Source organism: Capra hircus, chromosome 1, assembly GCF_001704415.2.
Source record: "Capra hircus breed San Clemente chromosome 1, ASM170441v1, whole genome shotgun sequence".
Classification (NCBI taxonomy): Eukaryota; Metazoa; Chordata; class Mammalia; order Artiodactyla; family Bovidae; genus Capra; species Capra hircus.
The window spans coordinates 71,305,167-71,325,119 of NC_030808.1; the positions used below are offsets into that span (position 1 = coordinate 71,305,167).

The 19,953-nt window shown below is 34.6% G+C and overlaps 1 protein-coding gene across 9 annotated transcripts in view; it reads right to left on the reverse strand.

The window, feature by feature from the left end:
- The window catches only part of DLG1 (discs large MAGUK scaffold protein 1), a 266,358-nt gene that overhangs the window by 57,785 nt on the left and 188,620 nt on the right, over positions 1 to 19,953 (reverse strand). For all 9 annotated transcript variants that reach the window (XM_013963634.2, XM_013963625.2, XM_013963629.2 and 6 more), the window contains 2 exons: positions 15,763 to 15,919; positions 2,944 to 3,046 (listed from right to left, as the gene is read on the reverse strand). In XM_013963634.2, coding sequence (XP_013819088.1) covers positions 2,944 to 3,046; positions 15,763 to 15,919 — 260 coding nt within the window. The remainder of the gene's footprint in view (positions 1 to 2,943; positions 3,047 to 15,762; positions 15,920 to 19,953) is intronic.

Below are 19,953 nucleotides of genomic sequence, written 5' to 3' on the forward strand. Positions count from 1 at the left end.
ATTTGGGGGAAAAAGATATATACACAAGAATAATTAACATAAGAGTCTAACCTTAAAACAGAAGACGTCTGCAAAATAGTAGCTACTTGAATAAGCAACACTGGATGCAAATTCTCCTTGATAAAAAAATGGCTCCATCAAGATTAGAAAAGTTCAAAGTTTTGAATATAACTAAAGAAAAAGTATCAATCAGAAAGTTTCACACAGAAGAAAAGCATAGAAATCACAAAAAAGAACAACAAAACCAGAGTACAAGCACAGAAAAAGAGAACCTGAAAAGGAGATTCCTAGGCCCACAAAATACCTATCCTAGGACAAAAGAAGCCTACCTTTGCCAGCCATCAGTGGCAAGTATGCCTAGTGTATACAGAGGTACATTTTAGGCTTAATCAAGAGTCACTAAACATACCATTGATAAAATTAAAGATCCTTGACCTGATCTGTGCTCACCAAGCATTAAAGCAGTTCTTTTACCAATCAATTTTTATCTCCTTATTAATAAGGTAGTATTTTTAACTGGGTTTCAGAAGATTCTTGATAAACATTTAACTAGAATATATCTGGATTTTGACCATTCTGAGTTTTCTATCATGCTGTGTCTTTTCAATATAAAGATGCACTTCTTTTTAATTGAGGAAAGTTTTCTTGAGTGAATTATAAGTTCAAGCATTTATTCCCTTCTTTTAAAAAAATTTACTTTTTCCAGAAAGTCTGGGTTGGGAAGATCCCCTGGAGAAGGGAAAGGCTACCTACTCCAGTATTCTGGCCTGGAGAACTCCATGGACTCTACAGTCCACGGGGTGGCAAAGAGTCGGACACGACTGAGCGACTTTCTCATATATATATATATATATTTATATATATATAAAATAACCTGTTTTTTTTCTCTCTAAACTTTAAAAATTCTCTTTGCTTTTGTTTCATTTTGTTTACTTTTCCTATTGTATCCTTTATGTCCCCTATTGATTTTTTTCTACAATGTCTCTTTGCGTTTCAACTTAAGAAAACAGTTTGCTTTCTTCTTTCCTGGGTTATGCTAGTTCAAAATCAATCTCTTCTGGTTGTTAAGCCATCTTTTCCTCCTGCCAATAAGCTCTGTTGTTTGTTTCCACCTCTTCTTATTAGTATCTCTGTATGAATGCCAGGTCAGTTCCTTTTAAACTGCTTATTACTGAATGAGTTGGCTGGACCAGAAAGTTTGGAGTGCAGGGTAGAGATGGAAGCATATTTTTACATCCTTTAAAAGCAAAAAACTGTCAACTTATCTGATACTAGCAACACAGATGGTTTTGACCAAATATGGGTCCCCCTAGTTCTCTCAACAAAACCACATCAAGGATGGCTTTTGCTAGCTTGCTACTCCAATTTCCATGTACCCTGCTATAAACAAGGGATTTATAGCCCCTCACCTTTACGAAGTTCAGTTTAAGTTTGGTTACCACTGAGCATTCTCAACATTTCATGTTTTTACCCTTCTCTTCTTTCCATGTAGCTTTTGCCAGATCAAAAATAGCCTTTACTTGTATTTTGTTGCCCAGATATTATACCTGTCTTCTTAGTTTTGCTTAATGCTAGGTGAAGCTGTATGGATAGAAGTATATTTACATTTTATTTTCCTTGTTGATTTTGTATTTGGTTTCCATATAATATACCTATCAGCAAGAACATGTTGGCCAGAAGATAAAAGCATGGCTAAGTCCCAGTGGCAGCTTTTGTTTCTCACAAAAATTAATAAGTTGGCATTCTGACTTCATCTATTATTCCTTAATTTGCTTGATTAATGTGATTTATTTGGAACTTACCTCTTACATAAATGAATTTATTCTTGTTCAGTTATGAACCTAGAATGCTATGGTTTATAATAAATATTATATTATGAAATAGCAAGCAATGCCCAATATACTACTTTGATCACGTTAAAACACATATTGGGGTTTTGTTATAGAAATAAATTCTGCTCCAAGAAAAGAATAATAAATGTAACTAAACTAAATATTGCCAAATTACAGAATGTTTTGCCTGGCTCCTTTAGTCACATCATTCTTTCCTTCTTCACCTTGTTTATGAACACTAACTAGTATGCTATGTATTCTTTTGGGTGTTTAAGCTTTTTAAATTCCACTGAGGTTTTACTGAAGTGTTTATGTTGATATACACTAGAGTCTTGTGTATGCTTAATATGACCTCAAATTTTCCATTATCATCTCCCAGCAGGAACCTGGCAAGGTTATATCCATAAGACTTCACTATTTAGAAACATATCATATTCCAAATTTGTATTCTTTCTTTTTTTAAAAGTAATAATAAAAGCTATTAGAATATCTTAACCTTGATATTAATAAATATAATCTAATTCAAAAGTCAGAAAAAATTGAGATAACTTAATAGACTATCTTTGCTTTTCAACCACTGAGTTAGTAAAAGGTATATTTAAAAGTATGTGTTTGGTTAGACGACAGATTTTAAAAAATTAACATTTAAAAATTAATCCAAATAATGATGAAATATTCAAAGAGCTGGCAGATACAAGTTCCTATATTATATTTAAAAGCACTTTGATCTGGATGGTGAATTACATTCTAACTAAACAAATAACAGGGTTACCCTGGTGACTCAATGGAAAAGAACCCTCCTGCCAATGCAGGAGATGTGGATTCAATCCCTGGGTCGGGAAGATCCCCTTGAGAAGGAAATGGCAACCCACTCCAGTTTTCTTGCTTAGGAAACCCCATGGACAAAAGATCTTGCAGGCTACAGTCCATGGGGCTGCAAGAGTTGGACATGACTTAGTGACTGAAGAGCAACAGCAACAAAAAAGTAACAGATTAATGAATCAGACAAAAACACAAAGAGAAAGCTAAGCTTCGGAAGTTAACCATTATTAAGAAGACGACTTCTAAAAACTGAAATAAAAAATAATAACAAACAAGAAGAAATTAATACCTTCAGGTCGGTACTGTGCAACAATTGTGACAGCTTGGCCAGCATTTTTTAAAGCAGCTGCTGCCTGCTCATGGCTGGCAGTTCTGAGGTCAACACTGTTTACCTGTAAATCAAATCAAATATTGAATTTGAAAGAAAACCATCACATTAATTAGAAATCATAATTGCCTGTTTGTTAAGAAGGCATACATTAAAAAATTACTTGCAATTATTTTATGACTGAAATATTTTCTTGTTCTGATTTACTAAAAATATATTGCACAGTAAAACAAAAGACTACTATCAATCAAAACATTTTTATTCACTAAAAATACTATGTTTACTGTCAAGTGAACAAAACCAAAACATTTCCCCCTAGGTTTCTAGAAGGCTACCAATCTCTTGAGAAATGTCCCTTAGTTTGACAACATGAAAAGTCAAAAGTGTCATCATTCTGTATATTTCATTTCACTAGTAACTCAAACAATGAAAAGGAAATTCATTTTGTTTATAGCATCATTTCAACTCCCGTCATATTTTCACTATTATTAATCTCAATTTCAATTCTCTTCCTTTCTTTCCTAAACTAAACCTATATTCTTTTGGAGTAACTGGAAAGCAATAACTTCAAGTATTAAAAGAGCTCAGATCTCACAGACTGACATTAAATACAATAAATGTTACTAAACGAGCAAGACGACATTCTTTTCTTTTTTAACATGGGGACCTTCCTTGGGTGAGGTGATCAATCCCACTCCAGAAGAATCAGTTCAGTTCAGTTCAGTCGCTCAGTCGTTTCCCACTATTTACGACCCTATGAATCGCAGCACGCCAGGCCTCCCTGTCCATCACCAACTCCTGGAGTTTACTCAAACTCACATCCATCGAGTCAGTAATGCCAGCCATCTCATCCTCTGTCGTCCCCTTCTCCTCCTGCTCCCAATCCCTCCCAGCATCAAAGTCTTTTCCAATGAGTCAACTCTCCGCATGAGGTGGCCAAAGTACTGGAGTTTCAGCATTAGCATCAGTCCTTCCAAAGAACACCCAGGGCTGATCTCCTTCAGAATGGACTGGTTGGATCTCTTTGCAGTCCAAGGGACTCTCAGGAGTCTTCTCCAACACCACGGTTCAAAAGCATCAATTCTTCAGTGCTCAGCTTTCTTCACAGTCCAACTTTCACATCCATACATGACCACTGGAAAAATCATAGCCTTGACTAGACAGACTTTTGTTGACAAAGTAATGTCTCTGCTTTTCAATATGCTATCTAGGTTGGTCATAATTTTTCTTCCAAGGAGTAAGTGTCTTTTTAATTTCATGGGTGCAGTCACCATCTGCAGTGATTTTGGAGCCCCCCAAAATAAGTCTGACACTGTTTCCACTGTTTCCTCATCTATTTCCCATGAGAACAGGCAACTTAATTCCTCTTTCTGAAAGGCTGCCAGTACCTAGTACACTGCACAGTACACTACCTTTAGAGAGTGAAACTTTTACACTACAAAAAAACTTAACAGGACATTGATATGAGCACTAGACTTAGATGTAACTAATTTAAATATTTAAGTTGGTCTTCTCCCCTAAGAACCATCAATGAATAAAATACAGCAATGTTTGGGACCTTTAATGAATACTTTTGGAAAGGAAGAGAAACTATCATGCAATTTTTATATCAAAGCTTGTTTCTTCAACATCTAATCTAAAACTTGTTAAAAGTTACACATCAATTTTATAAAATTTGACTACAGCCCAGAAATTTCTGGGATGTAAAGAACATTTAAAACAGTGAAGACCTGATGTTTTATATTATCTATAAAGGATATCACTATGTAACTAAGTTAATACGTGCACACACCTTTCGAATGAAAATCAAGACACAAAAACCTTAATCTAAACGAATGTAACATATCGTGGTTTTATTAGAGAATATCTCTAGCTAAAAGCCATAAAAAACTCAACACAATGTATAAATAGCTTTACATTGAACATAAAATCCTAATTCTAGCAGAAAAAGTTAGAGAAGAAATATAAAAGGTAGACAAACTTTCAAAGATTGTTGTAGAAAATATTATAATTTTTAATGAATTATTCCTGAGCTTCAAAGTCTTTGCCTACAGAAAAAAATCTGAAGACAACCAATATAGATTCAAAACAGAATAATTTGTTAAGAAGACCACAAATTTAAAATGTTCCTAAATAATGCCAAACATTTTAATGTAAAACATTATCAAGTATATCTTATAAGAAATCTTGGTAGTGAGAGGCACATAGTGGTCATTAAAAGAAAAAAAAAACACACCACTTAAAAATATGGAGATATAATTTATATAAAATCAACATTTTTCAAGTTTAGTGTTTTTGTGGTTTTCACTACATTCACAAGTATTACAATCATCACCATGCTTCAGATTCAAAGTATTTTCATCAGCTCCCCCAAACCCCACTACCTATTAGCTAGCATTCTTTCCCCTCTTCCCTCTCCTCTTAGACCCTGGCAACCCCTACTCTGCTTTCTAAGAATTTGTCTGTTCTGTACATTTAAAATAAAAGAAATATTTAACATGTGGTTATTTCTGTTTGGCTTCTTTACTTAGCTTGTTTCCACAGCTCATCCTTGATTTAGTACATCATCACTTATTATAGCTGAATCATATACTCCATTGTATGGATATTCCATATTTTATTTATCTATATTGTTAATTTTATTACTTTTGATACTACTGTAAATAAAACTGTTTTCTTAATTTCACGTTCAGATTGTTCAGTGCTGGTATACAGAAACACAACTGTTTCTTACATAGTGACTCTCTGTCCCGCAAATGTGCTGAGTTTGTTTATTATCTTTGATTTTTTTAGATCTCATAATACCTTCTGTATATAAGATCATAGAGTCTGCAAATAACATATATTTTCCTTTTTCCTAACAGCCCAATGTAGAAGCTCCAGTACAAGGCTGAATAAAGGTGGCAAGAGTGGACACCCTTGTTCCTGATCTTAGAGGGAAAGCTTTCAGTGTTTTACCATTTAGTGTTATTAATACAAAGGCTATCAGTTTTTCATAGACACACTTTATCAGGTTGAGAAAGTTTTCTACTATTCCTAATTTGCTTGGTGGTTTTATGATGTAAAGGTGGTGGTTTTGAATCATGAGATAGTTTATATCCTTAGCTCTATTAACATGGTGTCTTACTTTGTTCGGCATTCCTATGTTGAACCAGCTATAAATTCCTTGGATAAATTCCACTTATAGTACATAAATCTTTTTTAATGCTGGTGTACAATCCTTTTTTATACTGTTGAATCCATATGGCTATTTTGTTGAGAATTTTTACATACAAATTCATAAGGGATATTGAGTTTTTTCTTCTTGTGTTATCTTTGGTTTGATACAAGAATGAATTGGCCTTGTACAATGAGTTGGGGAGGGTTCTTCACACCTATTCCCTTTTTTGGGAAGAGTTTGTGCATGACTGGTGTCAATAATTCTTAATACATTTCATAGACTACACTAGTGAGGCCATCTGGCAATGGGCTTTTTCCTTTGTGGGAAGTTTTGATTATCAATTCAACCCTTAACTGTTAGAGATCTATAGTTACAGTTTCTGTTTCTTCTTAAATCAGTTTCAATGGTTTATTTCTTTCTAGAATTTATCAGCAATTACACAGTCATGTTCAACTCTTTGCAACCCTACAGACTGTAGCCCACCAGGCTCCTCTGTCCATGGGATTCTCTAGGCAAGAATACTGGAGTAGGTTGCTGTGCTCTCCACCAGGCGATCCTCCGGACCCAAGGATGAACCCAAGTCTCTTGCATCTCCTACACTGGCAGGTGGATTCTTTACCACTAGCGCCACCCATATACAACTATATATCATGCTTAATCTATATGATAAATATAAAATGTCCTTTTATTTTTAGTAACAATTTTTGTCTTAAAGTCTACTTTGTCTGATATTTGTATAGCCACTCTATGTGTTTCCTGGTTACTGTTTGCATAACGTATCTTTCCCAACATTTTATTTTCAACAAAGATTGAATCTAAAGTTTGTCTGTTGTAGAAAGTATATAGTTGGATCTTTCTTCATCTATCCTGCTAATATCTGTCTTTTAATTGGAGTATATAACGCATTTACCGTCAATGCATTATTCAACAGAAAAGATTTATGTCATCCATTTTACTATTTGTTTTCTTCACACCTTATGTCTTTTTTTGCTTGTCTATTCCTCTATTACTAATGTCTTTGTAAACTAGATATTTTCCAGTGTACTATTCTAATATCCTTTAAAAATCATATATACACATGAGTTATTTTCTTAGTGGTTTTGATAGATTATAATTAACACTGTATAACCATTTACTTTGGAGTAACTTAGTTTTAATAATAAATAAAAACTCTGCTCTAATATATCTCTTGTGATACTCTTGTCATATAAATTACATTTTTAAACAATGTGTGTGTGCCCATCAACAGATATCTAAAATTATTGCTTTATTTAATCACTGTTTAAATTATACAGGAGGAAAAGTGCTACAAACAAAAAATACACTTATGCTGTTTTATATTTACCTATGTATTTTTAAGTGTTCTTTATTTACTCATATGGATTTAGGTTACTCTCTAATGTCATCTCTTTTTAGTCTGAAGGATTCTCTTTAGTATTTCTTGGGTTTACTGCCTATAACAGAACTTAAGGATATTAAGGATATTAACTTCCCTTAGGTTTTGTTAACCTAGCACTGGGATTTGTTCTTCATTTTTGAAGGATAGTTTGACTGGGTACAAAATCCTTGGACAATGGCTTTTCTCTTTCACAACTGCCTTCTGGCCTCCATGGTTTTTGACAAGAAATTAGTTGTTAATCTTACTGAAGATTCCCTGTATGCAGTAAGTCATTTTTCTTTGCTTACAGGGTTCTTTGTCTTTGGATATTTGATTATGATATTAACATATCTGTGGTATGGATCTCTTCAAGTTTATTCTACTTGTAGTTCACTGAGCTTCTTAGATGTGCACAATGTTTTCATTAAATATGGGAACTTTTTAGCTATTTATTTATTCAAATATTCTTTCTGTCTCTTTCTCTCCCATCATTCTGACTTTATTATGCATATACTGGTACATTTGATGGCATCCTTGCAAGTCTCTGAGGCTCTGTTAATTTTTAAATTTTTCTTAATTCTTTTTTCTTTCTGTTCTTTAGCCTAGGTATCTTAATAGACATATCTTCAAAGTTTGTGGATTCTTTTTTTGCCAGGTCAAATCTGCTGCTGAGCTTGACAAAGAGGATTTTTTTTTTTCCTGATTTCACTTACTGTACTTTTCAACACCAAAATTTGTTTCTTTTTTATAAAAGTTATCTCTTTATTGACATACTCTACTTGGTGAGATACTGTTCCTATATTTTCCCTTCATCCTGTAGCTATAGTTTCCTTTAGTTCTTCAAACATATTTAAAATATCTCATTTAAAATCTTTATCTAGTAGTCTAATTTTGGGCTTCTGTTGAGACAGTTTCTACTGATTCTTTTTCCCCTGCATTTATTTCCTTGTTTTGTTGAAAACTGGACAATTAAAAAAATAAATAGCAATTTTGGAAATCAGATCTCCTATCTAGGGCTTGTTATTACTGCTGTTTGTTATGGTAGTCGTTTGGGGACTTTTCTAAATTCTATAAGGTTACTATTTTGTTATATGTGCCACTGAAGTCTCTGTCTGATTAACAGAGTGATTAGTTAATGATTGGACACAGACTTCCTTAAATACCAGACCCTTTGCTGAAGGGCTCTGTGTACATGTTGGGTAATGCCTTCAACGATCAGTTAGACAGTTGATAATTCTGCCTTAATCGTTATCCACTTCGTGCACAGAGCCCCATAATCAGCCAGAAGTGAGAGTTTAGGGCCTTTTCAGGTCTTTCCTGAGCAGGCATACAGTCCAGGACATGTATGTGTCCTCCTAGATTCCAAAGAATAAGAGCTTTTCAAAGGCCCTATGGAGGTTTCTCCCTAGTTTTTCCTTTTAAGTTTTCAATTAGTCTACTGTCTGCCCCAAATGTTATGCAATGTCTCAGGAAGCCATAATATGTCTGTAATTATCTTGACACTTAGCCCAGGGGAAAAGGCTTTTGCATTGGTGGAGCTTTGAATCAGGTGAAATACAGAGAACCTTTAAAATAAGGTGTTCCAAGAACCACCAGACAGGTCAAATTATAACAGTTCTTTGGAAAGGAAACTATGAATATTCTACCACCATTTTGCTTTCTTTACTGGCTAAAGTAAAACTGATAAAACTCAATAAAAACTCCACAAACCTCACTCTTAGGGAAATTCAGCATTTTTTTTTTTTCTTTCCTCTTCTTGAGGAAATACTTCCTGAATTGTTTTAAGTCTTTGGTTAATTTCCAGAGTTCTAAAAAGCTTATTCTAACAATTCTGGCCACTTTTCTCATTGTTTTTATGGGGGACAGCATTTCTATTGAAGTCTTTTGAGTCACTTTCCATGACTCTAAAATTTCAGTGCATATCAACTATGTTCTCCTCTATTCTTGGCATCATTGGAAATAATAGTAATACCTCCATTTATATCATAGTGGAAAATGTAGTGCTCAACATCTGTAATAAATTCTGATTTCAAAAGCTTCTGTCTTCAACAACATTAAATATATCAAAGGGAATTATTTTATAGAAATCATTATTTTCTCACTTCCCAAGTAACTTTTTATACTTTTCTCAGTAATATGGGTTATCATTAAGAACATTAATAACAAGGGTATAATAACACAGGAGCAGCAACATCAGTATCTCATGGAAACTCGTTAGATATACATATTTTCAGATCCTACCTAAGCCATACTGCATCAGAAACTTTGCGAATGAAATCCAGGAATCTGTGTTTTAATAAAGCCTTGGGGTGATCTATAGCGAGTTGAAGATTGAAAATAGTTAAATTTTATGTAAAGAGGTACTTAAACAAGTGTCCCATAGTTTTCTTTTACTTTTTAGTACATTTTTAAATGTTTTTCTCTTTATCCTAACATCTTTCCTATTTTTCTTAGGATATTTCCCTACAGGAGTTAGTAACCACTAAAAATTTTAAGATTACTGATACGTACTGCCAAACAGAAAGCTGTATGTAACTTATAGTAACATTAGCGCAAGCAAGTGGTTGGGACTGTTGAGACTTTCAGTTTTAAAACTGCGCCTAGAGGGGTTGCCAGACCTGGGGCTTTCAGTGCTAAAACTGGAGAAGTTCTGAGTGAGCCAGGTTGTGTTGGTCGGTCAGTCTAACATATTCTAGCTGTGTGTTAGTAACCCACATCAACAGTTTCACATGGAAATTTACAAAACATCTATTTTTGTTCTGAGTTTTTCACACTTAACTCTTAAGCCAACTGAGAATTTATTTTGACACAAGGTGTGAAGTGAGGCTCTAAGCTAATTTTATTCCACCAAGTAACTAGCTAGTTTGCCCAACATTTATTTTTTTAAAAAATTCATTCCTTACCACTAATATGAACACTACTGAAAGTCATTTTTAAAATTTGAATTACAGTATAACTTACAAGCAATAAAATGTACAAATTTAAACAGTTCAGCTGGAAAGACTTTTGACAACTGTATATGCCCATCAAATTACAATCCCAAACATACCTTTTCCACCTACCAACCTAGAAATCTCCATTATGCCTCTTTATGGTAATCAATACAATTACCAGCAACCACGTTCTGACTTATCAGTATAAATTATGTTGCTTGCTCATAGTTATCTTATAGTCTTAGAAAATTATAATAACTATATTAATTGTAATATAGTATGTATTTTTGTGGTGCATTCTATATTTACTCAACACAATTTTTTTCAGTGTCATCTGTGTTGCTTGAGTGTCATTATGTATAAGCTATTATGAACATTCCTATTATAGTGTTTCTGTAAACAAAAGATTTCTTAGGTAAAATGTGGGTGATAAGGTTAGATGTATGTTTAATTTCTTTAAAACTTCGTCAGAAGTTCTTGCAGCAGTTGCGTAGTTTTACATATCCACCAGTAATGAATAATAACTGCCCCACATTCTTGTCAATGCTTGCTGCCATCATTTTTTTCCCCTTCTAGTCATTCAACTGGGTAGGATATGCTACTTCATTATGGCTTTAGAAATGTTTTTATTCAGGTACAATTTAATCTTTTTTAGTATACAGGTAAAAAGTTTTGACAACTGTGTATATTGTATAGCCACTGCCACAACCAAGATATAGAAAAGTGACATTGTTCCCAAATTCCTCTACACGTGCTTATTCACTGTGCTTTTGCATTGCCCTGATGCCTAATGTTAAGTACTGTTCCATGTGTTTATAGGCCATTCATACACCTTGCTTTGTAAAATATCTGTTTAAGTCTTTTGCTTGTTTTAAAATTTACTCATCTTTCATTGCTTCTTTGCGGGAGATGTTTCTATTCTGGATATGAGCTTTCTGTGTGATATATGTACTGAGCATATTTTTTCCCTACTGTATGGTTTGCCTACTTGGTTTTGTAAAGACATTTTTTTTTTTTAAACGGTTAGTGTTTAATACATCTTGTCCAAGAAACTGCTGTCTGCCTCAGGGTTGCAAAGATATCCTCCTACTCTTGGTCCTGAGCAGCTCAAAGTACAGAATTGCTGAGGTTGGTTTTCACAGATCTTCATCTCAAAGTTCTCTATTCATTGGCAGGTGCCTTGTATTTTGAGATGCTCTGTGTGACTCAGTAATAAATTTCTCTTAATTCTCTACTGGTTCCAAACCTTTGGTTTACAAGCTCCAAGTTCTTGGTGAAGACCCATGACAAAGAGAAGGGAGGTAGATACAGACTTGCTCTGTGACTTCTTAGAATTTTTATCAGTTTGACCAGTCCACTGAGGCCATTACATGTTGGGTAAAGTTTTGGCTGCTATCTTCCTGTATCTGTCTAATCCTTCTCTCTCCCCTACCACTCTCTAAGGAGGAGCTGCCACTGTGTTGTCCATGAAGGGCTACTTACTGTCTGGAAGTCAATTTATCTAGGTCACTTTGAATCGTCAGTTCTCTTGATGAGTCTAGTTTTTATAAACTTATCCAGACTGTTTTTGGTTGTTATGATAAGAGTGATGGTCTCTTGAGACACTCAATATTATAACCATGTAACTAAGGTGTGCTTCTGCTTTAAAATCTGTTCCAATAATCATTATTTTCGGTTAGTATTATGCTATTTTAGTTGCTGTAGCCTGAAACATTTGAGAGCAATTTCCACTTACTTGCACTGCATACGAATATATTTTCTACAATTGCCAGTACCACTGCCTATTTGAAGACTCAAATTTCCAAGAGTTTCATTCAAGTATCAACTAGTTATACCAAGATCTGAGAACAACTAAAACAAAAGAGAGATGTACTTCTTTTGTAAATGATCAGCCATCACCTTTCTGTCTTGGATTCAGTCTATTTTTAATTATATAGGATCCTCAGAAGGATCTAAGTATGTGTAAGGAAGGATCAGGTGGCAAGAGGGACTGATCTGAAAATGGCAATTAAAAGATCCAAATTTTGGAATGCTTTTCCTATCATTTTCTAGGCACATATATTTTTGGCTTGAAGAGTATTTTTTGACGTTTACTTTAAACTGAAGAAATGATTTAAAATAGTTATTAACATTGATCAGCACTGCTGATTTGGATATAGGTTTTTCCCTATATCTCAGATCCTAAATTTTGGAAGTGTTACCTAAACATTTAATTAAAACAAAATGACACAGCATAATACAGTGGTTAAGGGGAGGTATTATTAGCTACTGTGAGCAAATTAAACTCTGTTCTTCAGTTTTCTCATTGGAAAAATGGTTATAAGGATGATGCTCCTGAGTCTACTACAAGCAGTATAAGATATTTTCAAAGAATACCACTTGCCAATTCAGGCAGCACTGAATACCAACATATAAAGTATTACTGACATTAAGCTCACAATGCAAAATTTAGAACATTAGGAAACAAAGCATGTCATCATAAAGTAACATGTATTAGATACCTAAACTTCAGAAAATAGAACTATTATATTATTTACAGAATACAGACATATCCCATTTTATTGTGCTTTACATCACTGTATTCACAGGTACTGCATTTAAACAAATTGGAAGTTTGTGGCAACCTTGCTTTCACCAAGTCTATTGGTGCTATTTTTCCAATAGCATTTGTTCACTTTGTGTCACTTTTGTGTCACTGTCACATTTTAGTAATTCTTGAAATACTTCAAACCCTCCACCAGCAAAAAGATTATGACTTTCTGCATATCCAGACGATGGTTAGCATCTTTTAGCAATAAAATAAAATTAAGGTATGGACAATGTTTTTTAGACATAATGCTAATCTAACAGACCTAACAGAAGCAGAAGATATTAAGAAGAGGTGGCAAGAATACACAGATGAATTGTACAAAAAAAGATCTTCATGACTCAGATACTCACGATGGTATGATCACTCACCTAGAGCCAGACATCCTGGAATGCAAAGTCAAGTGGGCCTTAGGAAGCATCACTACGAATAAAGCTAGTGGAGGTGATGGAATTCCAGTTGAGCTATTTCAAATCCTAAAAGATGATGCTGTGGAAGTGCTGCACTCTATATGTCAGCAAATTTGGAAAACTCAACAGTGGCCACAGGACTGGCAAGGTCACTTTTCATGCCAATCCCAAAGAAAGGCAATGCCAAAGAATGCTCAAACTACTGCACAACTGCACTCATCTCACACGCTAGCAAAGTAATGTTCAAAATTCTCCAAGCCAGGCTTCAACAGTACATGAACTGTGAACTTCCAGATGTTCATGCTGGATTTAGAAAAAGCAGAGGAACCAGAGTTCAAATTGCCAACATCCCTTCGATCATCAAAAAAGAAAACAGAGTACAGAAAAACATGTGATTCTGTTTATTGACTAATGCCAAAGATTTTGACTGTGTGGATTACAACAAACTGTGGAAAATTATTTAAGAGATGGCAATACCATACCACCTGACTTGCCTCTTGAGAAATCTGTATGCAGGTCAAGAAGCAACAATTAGAACTGGACATGGAACAACAGACTGGTTCCAAATAGGAAAAGGAGTACGTCAAGGCTGTATATTGTCACCCTGCTTATTTAACTTATATGCAAGGTACATCATGAGAAATGCTGGATTGGAGGAAGCACAAGCTGGAATCAGATTGCAGGGAGAAATATAAATGACCTCAGATATGCAGATGACACCACTCTTATGGCAGAAAGCAAAGAAGAACTAAAGAGCCTCTTGATGAAAGTATAAGAGGAGAGTGAAAAAGTCAGCTTAAAGCTCAACATTCAGAAAACTAAGATCATGGCATCCGGTCCCATCACTTCATGGCAAATAGATGGGGAAATAGTGGGAACAGTGGAAGACTTATCTTTCTTGGCTCCAACATCACTGCAGATGAACTGCAGCCATGAAACTAAAAGACACTTGCTCCTTGGAAGAAAAGATACATCCAACCTAGATTGCATATTAAAAAGCAGAGACATTACTTTCCCAACAAAGGTCCTTCTAGTCAAAGCTATGGTTTTTCCAGTAGTCATGTATAGATGTGAGAGTTGGACTATAAAGAAAGCTGAGCATGGAAGAACTGATGCTTTTGAACTGTGGTGTTGGAGAAGACTCTTGAGAGTCCCTTGGACTGCAAGGAGATCCAACCAGTTTATTCTAAGAGAAATCAGTCCTGAATATTCACTGGTAGGACTGATGCTGAAGCTGAAATTCCAGTACTCTGGCCACCTGATGTGAAGAACCAACTCATTGGAAGAGACCCTGCTGCTGGGAAAGATAGAAGGTGGGAGGAGAAGGGGATGACAGAGGATGAGATGGTTGGATGGCATCACCGACTCAATGGACATGAGTTTGAGTAAACTCCGGATTTGGTGAGGGACAGGGAGGCCTGGCGTGCTGCAGTCCAAGGGGTTGCAAAGAGTTGGATATGACTGAGCCACTGAACTGAACTGAACAGACTACAATATAACATAATCATAAGTTTTATATGTATTTGGAAATACTGCAATATGCTTTATGGTGGTGACCTGGAACTGAATCTGCAGTATCTCTGAGGTATGTCTGTATAAAATAAATTGGTTTAAAAGAAAAACCTAAAAGAACATAACATAACAAACTTTAAATAGTCAAGATTCTCCCAAAACCACCAAGGAAGATTTGAAAAAGAATTAGAACTTCTAGAAAGAAAATGATACTTTGAAATGAAAAAGTTTTAGCCTAAAGAGCTTATTAGACACAGATGAAGAAAATTTATGAACTAGAAATCAGATCTGACTGATAATTACCTAATGATAAAAAATCTGGACTCACCAGGAAGGAAAGTTGATTCTAAAGTTGGATGCATCTAACAGCATAGCCTCAAATATACAAGGAGAAAAATTGCTGCCAGGACAAACTGTTAGACCTACTTCCATTCACACAAACTTTAAAAGCCGTTTTTAATAATAAAGCAACAACAGACTGAAGCATAAAGAAGATATGAACTATGCAAGTAACAAAGATGAGTTAACAGACATACAGAAAACCTTGCAGTCAACAAACAGAGAATGCATACTTCCTTCAAGTATATTCATAAAGACTGACATATTTTAAGTGAAATACCAAAAGAAAATCTATCATACAGAACATGTTCCCTGTCAACTCTGTAACTCTACATTAAGCTGTAAAATGTTAGCAGAAGAGAGCCAAAATACCTTCCATATCTTTAGAATATAAAAATTTTTAATAATTAACAGGTCATAGTTAAAATAGTAAAAACATTATTTTGATAAACATATCCTACCGATATAATACGATCTCCTTTTCTGAGCTCTCCACTAAGATCGGCAGGTCCTCCAGCCAAAATAAAGGAGATAAATATTCCTTCTCCATCTTCACCTCCCACAATGTTGAAACCAAGGCCTGTTGAACCACGATGAAGAACAACTTTTCTTGGTTCCCTGAAAATGAAAAAAATATTGAATACCTTAAAATATATAAAGAACTTAACAGTCTATCAATGAGAATTCCCTACTGATATATCATATTACCATACTATTAAGAAAATTAGATGAAATTTAAAGGAGTTTTCTAAACTTTGGGGAAAAGAAATTCTTTCTAAGCCTAGAAATTAAAAGGAAAAATCCTAGTTTTATACAAAAGCTAAAAATCCTTTTAGTAAAATATAGAATTAAAATAAAAAGGTGAAAGCAATGTGAAAAATTTTAAAAATGATATAAAGAGCCCACTCAAAAAATAATACTCATGAAAAGTTGATTGTCTAAGAAGTAGTTACTCCATTTCTCACATGTTGAAATAAGTGGATATCCCTTTGTGTTTAGAGAAAGTACATAGGTCCCGTTTCCAGTCTCAAAGGGATAAACCATGAATGACCTAAGCCAGTCACTGTACTTCCACTCTCCTCTGATAACTGGAGGCTATGACCCTATTTTGGCCTCCGAGAAGTAAAGGGAAATTTTACTGTCACTTTCCTCAGACAGACAGACCCTAACAAGGACAAAGCTCATTCTGCAGCCACACAAATCACATTTGTTCCCTTCCTTATCCCAAATTCACCCACACAAAAGAATGAACTATAAAATCCCATTACTGATTTGGACATATTACAATCATGAAGATAAAACCAACAGAATCCCAGAGACATCATGGACCTAGGGTTGCTACACAAATGTCAGAAATGACCATCTCTAGATTTTTTTACATAAAATAATTAAATATCTTTATTTCTTAAGTCACATCCCTCCAATTCATCTACCTATCTCTGCTTTTCATCTGTTTTTCTACATGCATCTCTTGTGCTCCCTCCAACTCGTAATTTAAAATCTCTGAAATCGGGATACATTTTACAACTAATAATGCTGCACATCCATTGCCAGTTGTACATAACTGTGTGAGAACCATTTACATTTTCAGTAAGACTATGAACATTCCAACAGTAGGCTATTTTAGATATGATGAATCACAGAATATCATTTGAGATTAGAATGTCTCATACACAGTAAATATTTTAAAAATTTAATCTGCTTCTTAAAAAAATACTGGAGAAAGCTGTTGGTAACAAATGGCTTAAAAGAATATTTCTAAAAAATGAATTTTAGGGATTCTTTCATATAATGTAGGACTAATCTTAAATATCTGTCTGCTCAAAATTTAAAGTGGTGTTTTCCAGTCACACACAGGTATTCATCAATCAGTTTTGTCAGTTCACTTCAGGATTAACAAAATCATATTTTCTTGTCAAAATCAGCAAAATTAAACAATATGTTGTTTAGGAAATATACACATACAGACATATATGAAAGAAAAAGAGGAATAATAAAATCAAAATTTAGGTAAGAAGTTAACTTGGTGGGGCAGAGTAGGAGAAGCAGGGTAGGATCAGGGGCACAAGACAGGTTTTACTATATTGGTGCTGTCTTATTTCCTTGTTATATTGTGGCCTCATGGTGAGGATTCCTATAGTACATTAAAACATATGTAGGAATTATAATACTGCATTAGCAAATAATAGTTTAAAAATATCCTGTTGAAATTTAACAGTATTTCCAGAGGAAAACAAATTCTAATTTTTCAAATATCATATGCATATGAAGAGATCTTCAACAACACTAATCATTAGGGAAAGGCAACAAATCACAATGAGCTACATCCCACCTGCTACAAAGGCCATAAGACAAAACAAAATAGAAAAAGCAAGCACTAATGAAAATATGGAGAAACTGGAACCCTCATATACTGATGGTGAGAATGTAAAATGGTGTGACTGCCATACAAAACAATTAGGTGATTCCTCATGTACCTAAATATAGTTATTACCATGTGCTCCAGTAATTCCATATCTATGTATATATCTAAAGCAATTAAAAGTAAGTATACAAGCAGATATGTGCATGACAATGTTTATCATGTCATTACTCATATTACCCAAAAGGTGGAGACAAACCAAGTGTCCATCAACAGATGAGTGGTAAACAAAACGTGGTATATACATACAGTGAAATATTATATAGCCATAAATAAGAATTTGGATGCATAAAACAACATGTATGAAACTTGTAAACATTATGCTAAGTGAAAGAAACCAGATACAAAATGTTAAGTATTGTAAGATTCCACTAAGTGAACAGTTTAGAATATACAAATTTACAAAGATGAAATATGATTAGAGGTTATCAGGAGCTAGAACAGGAAATGTGAGTTAATGCTTAATGATTACAGAGTCTGAGGTGATGAAAAGGGTTTGGAAAAAGACAGTGGTGTTGGTCATTAATGCCACTGAACCACCATTTGAAAAGGTTACAATAGCACTTTTTATGTTATACATCTGTTCAGTTCAGTCACTCAGTAGTGTCTGACTCTTTGCAATCCCAAGGACTGCAACATGCCAGGCTCCCCTGTCCATCACCAAATCCTGGAGCTTGCTCAGGTTGATGTCCATTGAGTTGGTGATGCGATCCAACCATCTCATCCTCTGACGTCCCCTTCTCCATCTGCCTTCAATATTTCCCAGCATCAGGGTCTTTTTCTAATGAGTCAGTTCTTTGCATCAGGTGGCCAAAGTATTGGAATTTCAGCATCAGTTCTTCCAACGAATATTCAGGACTAATTTCCTTTAGGATGGACTGGCAATCCAAGGGACTCTCAAGAGTCTTCTCCAACACCACAGTTCAAAAGCATCAATTCTTCAGCACTCACATCTCTTTATGGTCCAACTTTTACATCCATACATGACTACTGGAAAAACATAGCTTTGACTAGATGGACCCTTTGTCGGCAAAGTAATGTCTCTGGTTTTTAATATGTTGTCTAGGTTTGTTGTAGCTTTTCTTCTAAGGAGCAAGTGTCTTTTAATTTCATGACTGAAGTCACCATCTGCAGTGATTCTGGAGAGCAAGAAAATAAATTCTGTCACTGTTTCCATTGTTTTCCCATCTATTTGCCATGAAGTGATGGGACCAGATGCCATGATCTTCATTTTTTGAATGTTGAGTGTTTTTTACCCTCAACAAGCCAACTTTTTTACCCTCCACTTTCACTTTCAAGAGGCACTTCAGTTCCTCTTTGCCTTCTGCCCTAAGGGTGGTGTCATCTGCATATCTTGAGGTTATTGATATTTCTCCTAGCAATCTTGATTCTAGCTGGTGCTTCATCCGCTCAGCATTTCACATGATGTACTTTGCATGTAAAGTTAAATAAGCAGAGTGACAATATATAGCCTTGACATACTCCTTTCCCAATTTGGAACCAGTCTGCTGTTTCATGTCTGGTCTGTTACTTCTTGACCTGCATAGAGATTTCTCAAAAGGCAGGTAAGGTGTTATATATATTTTACCATAATTTAAAAAATTTCTATTGTAATACGTGAAAAATCACAGAGCCATACATTTTAAATAGCTAAACTGTATGGTATGTAAACCATATTGTAACAAAGGTGTTAAAAAATGAAATTTAGAGTCATTAACTATATGCTGGGAATTCTTTTATCTTCCCTTTATATTGGTAATGTGATATACTCTCTTAAAAATTGTTTAGGGTCAAACTGTGCAAAGCTTCTAATATGAAGTAAAGATTTCAATACTTCATTATCTGGGCAAAGTAGTAGAATTATCAAAAGAGAGTGATAAAACACAGCATTTTAGAAAGACATATTCAATAATCAACCACCTGATTTTAAAAATATAGGAAAACAGGTAGGCCTGTTGTATAATACTAAAAGTTCAACACAATATTCTAGACAAGAGATATGTAGTGAAAAAAGATGGGAATAGCAATGAAGATGCTAACATATTTTTAATTTGAGAAATATGCTGACTAAAGACTACATAAACCGCTAACTACTTCCACTTTACTTCTTTTTTTTTTTTTAAAGGTTTTAACTTTATATTTATTACACATTCACTGCAGGCAACTGCCAACTCCTCAAAACACAAAGTTTAGCAACACAACTTCACTTTCAAGGGCTTCAGATATACCT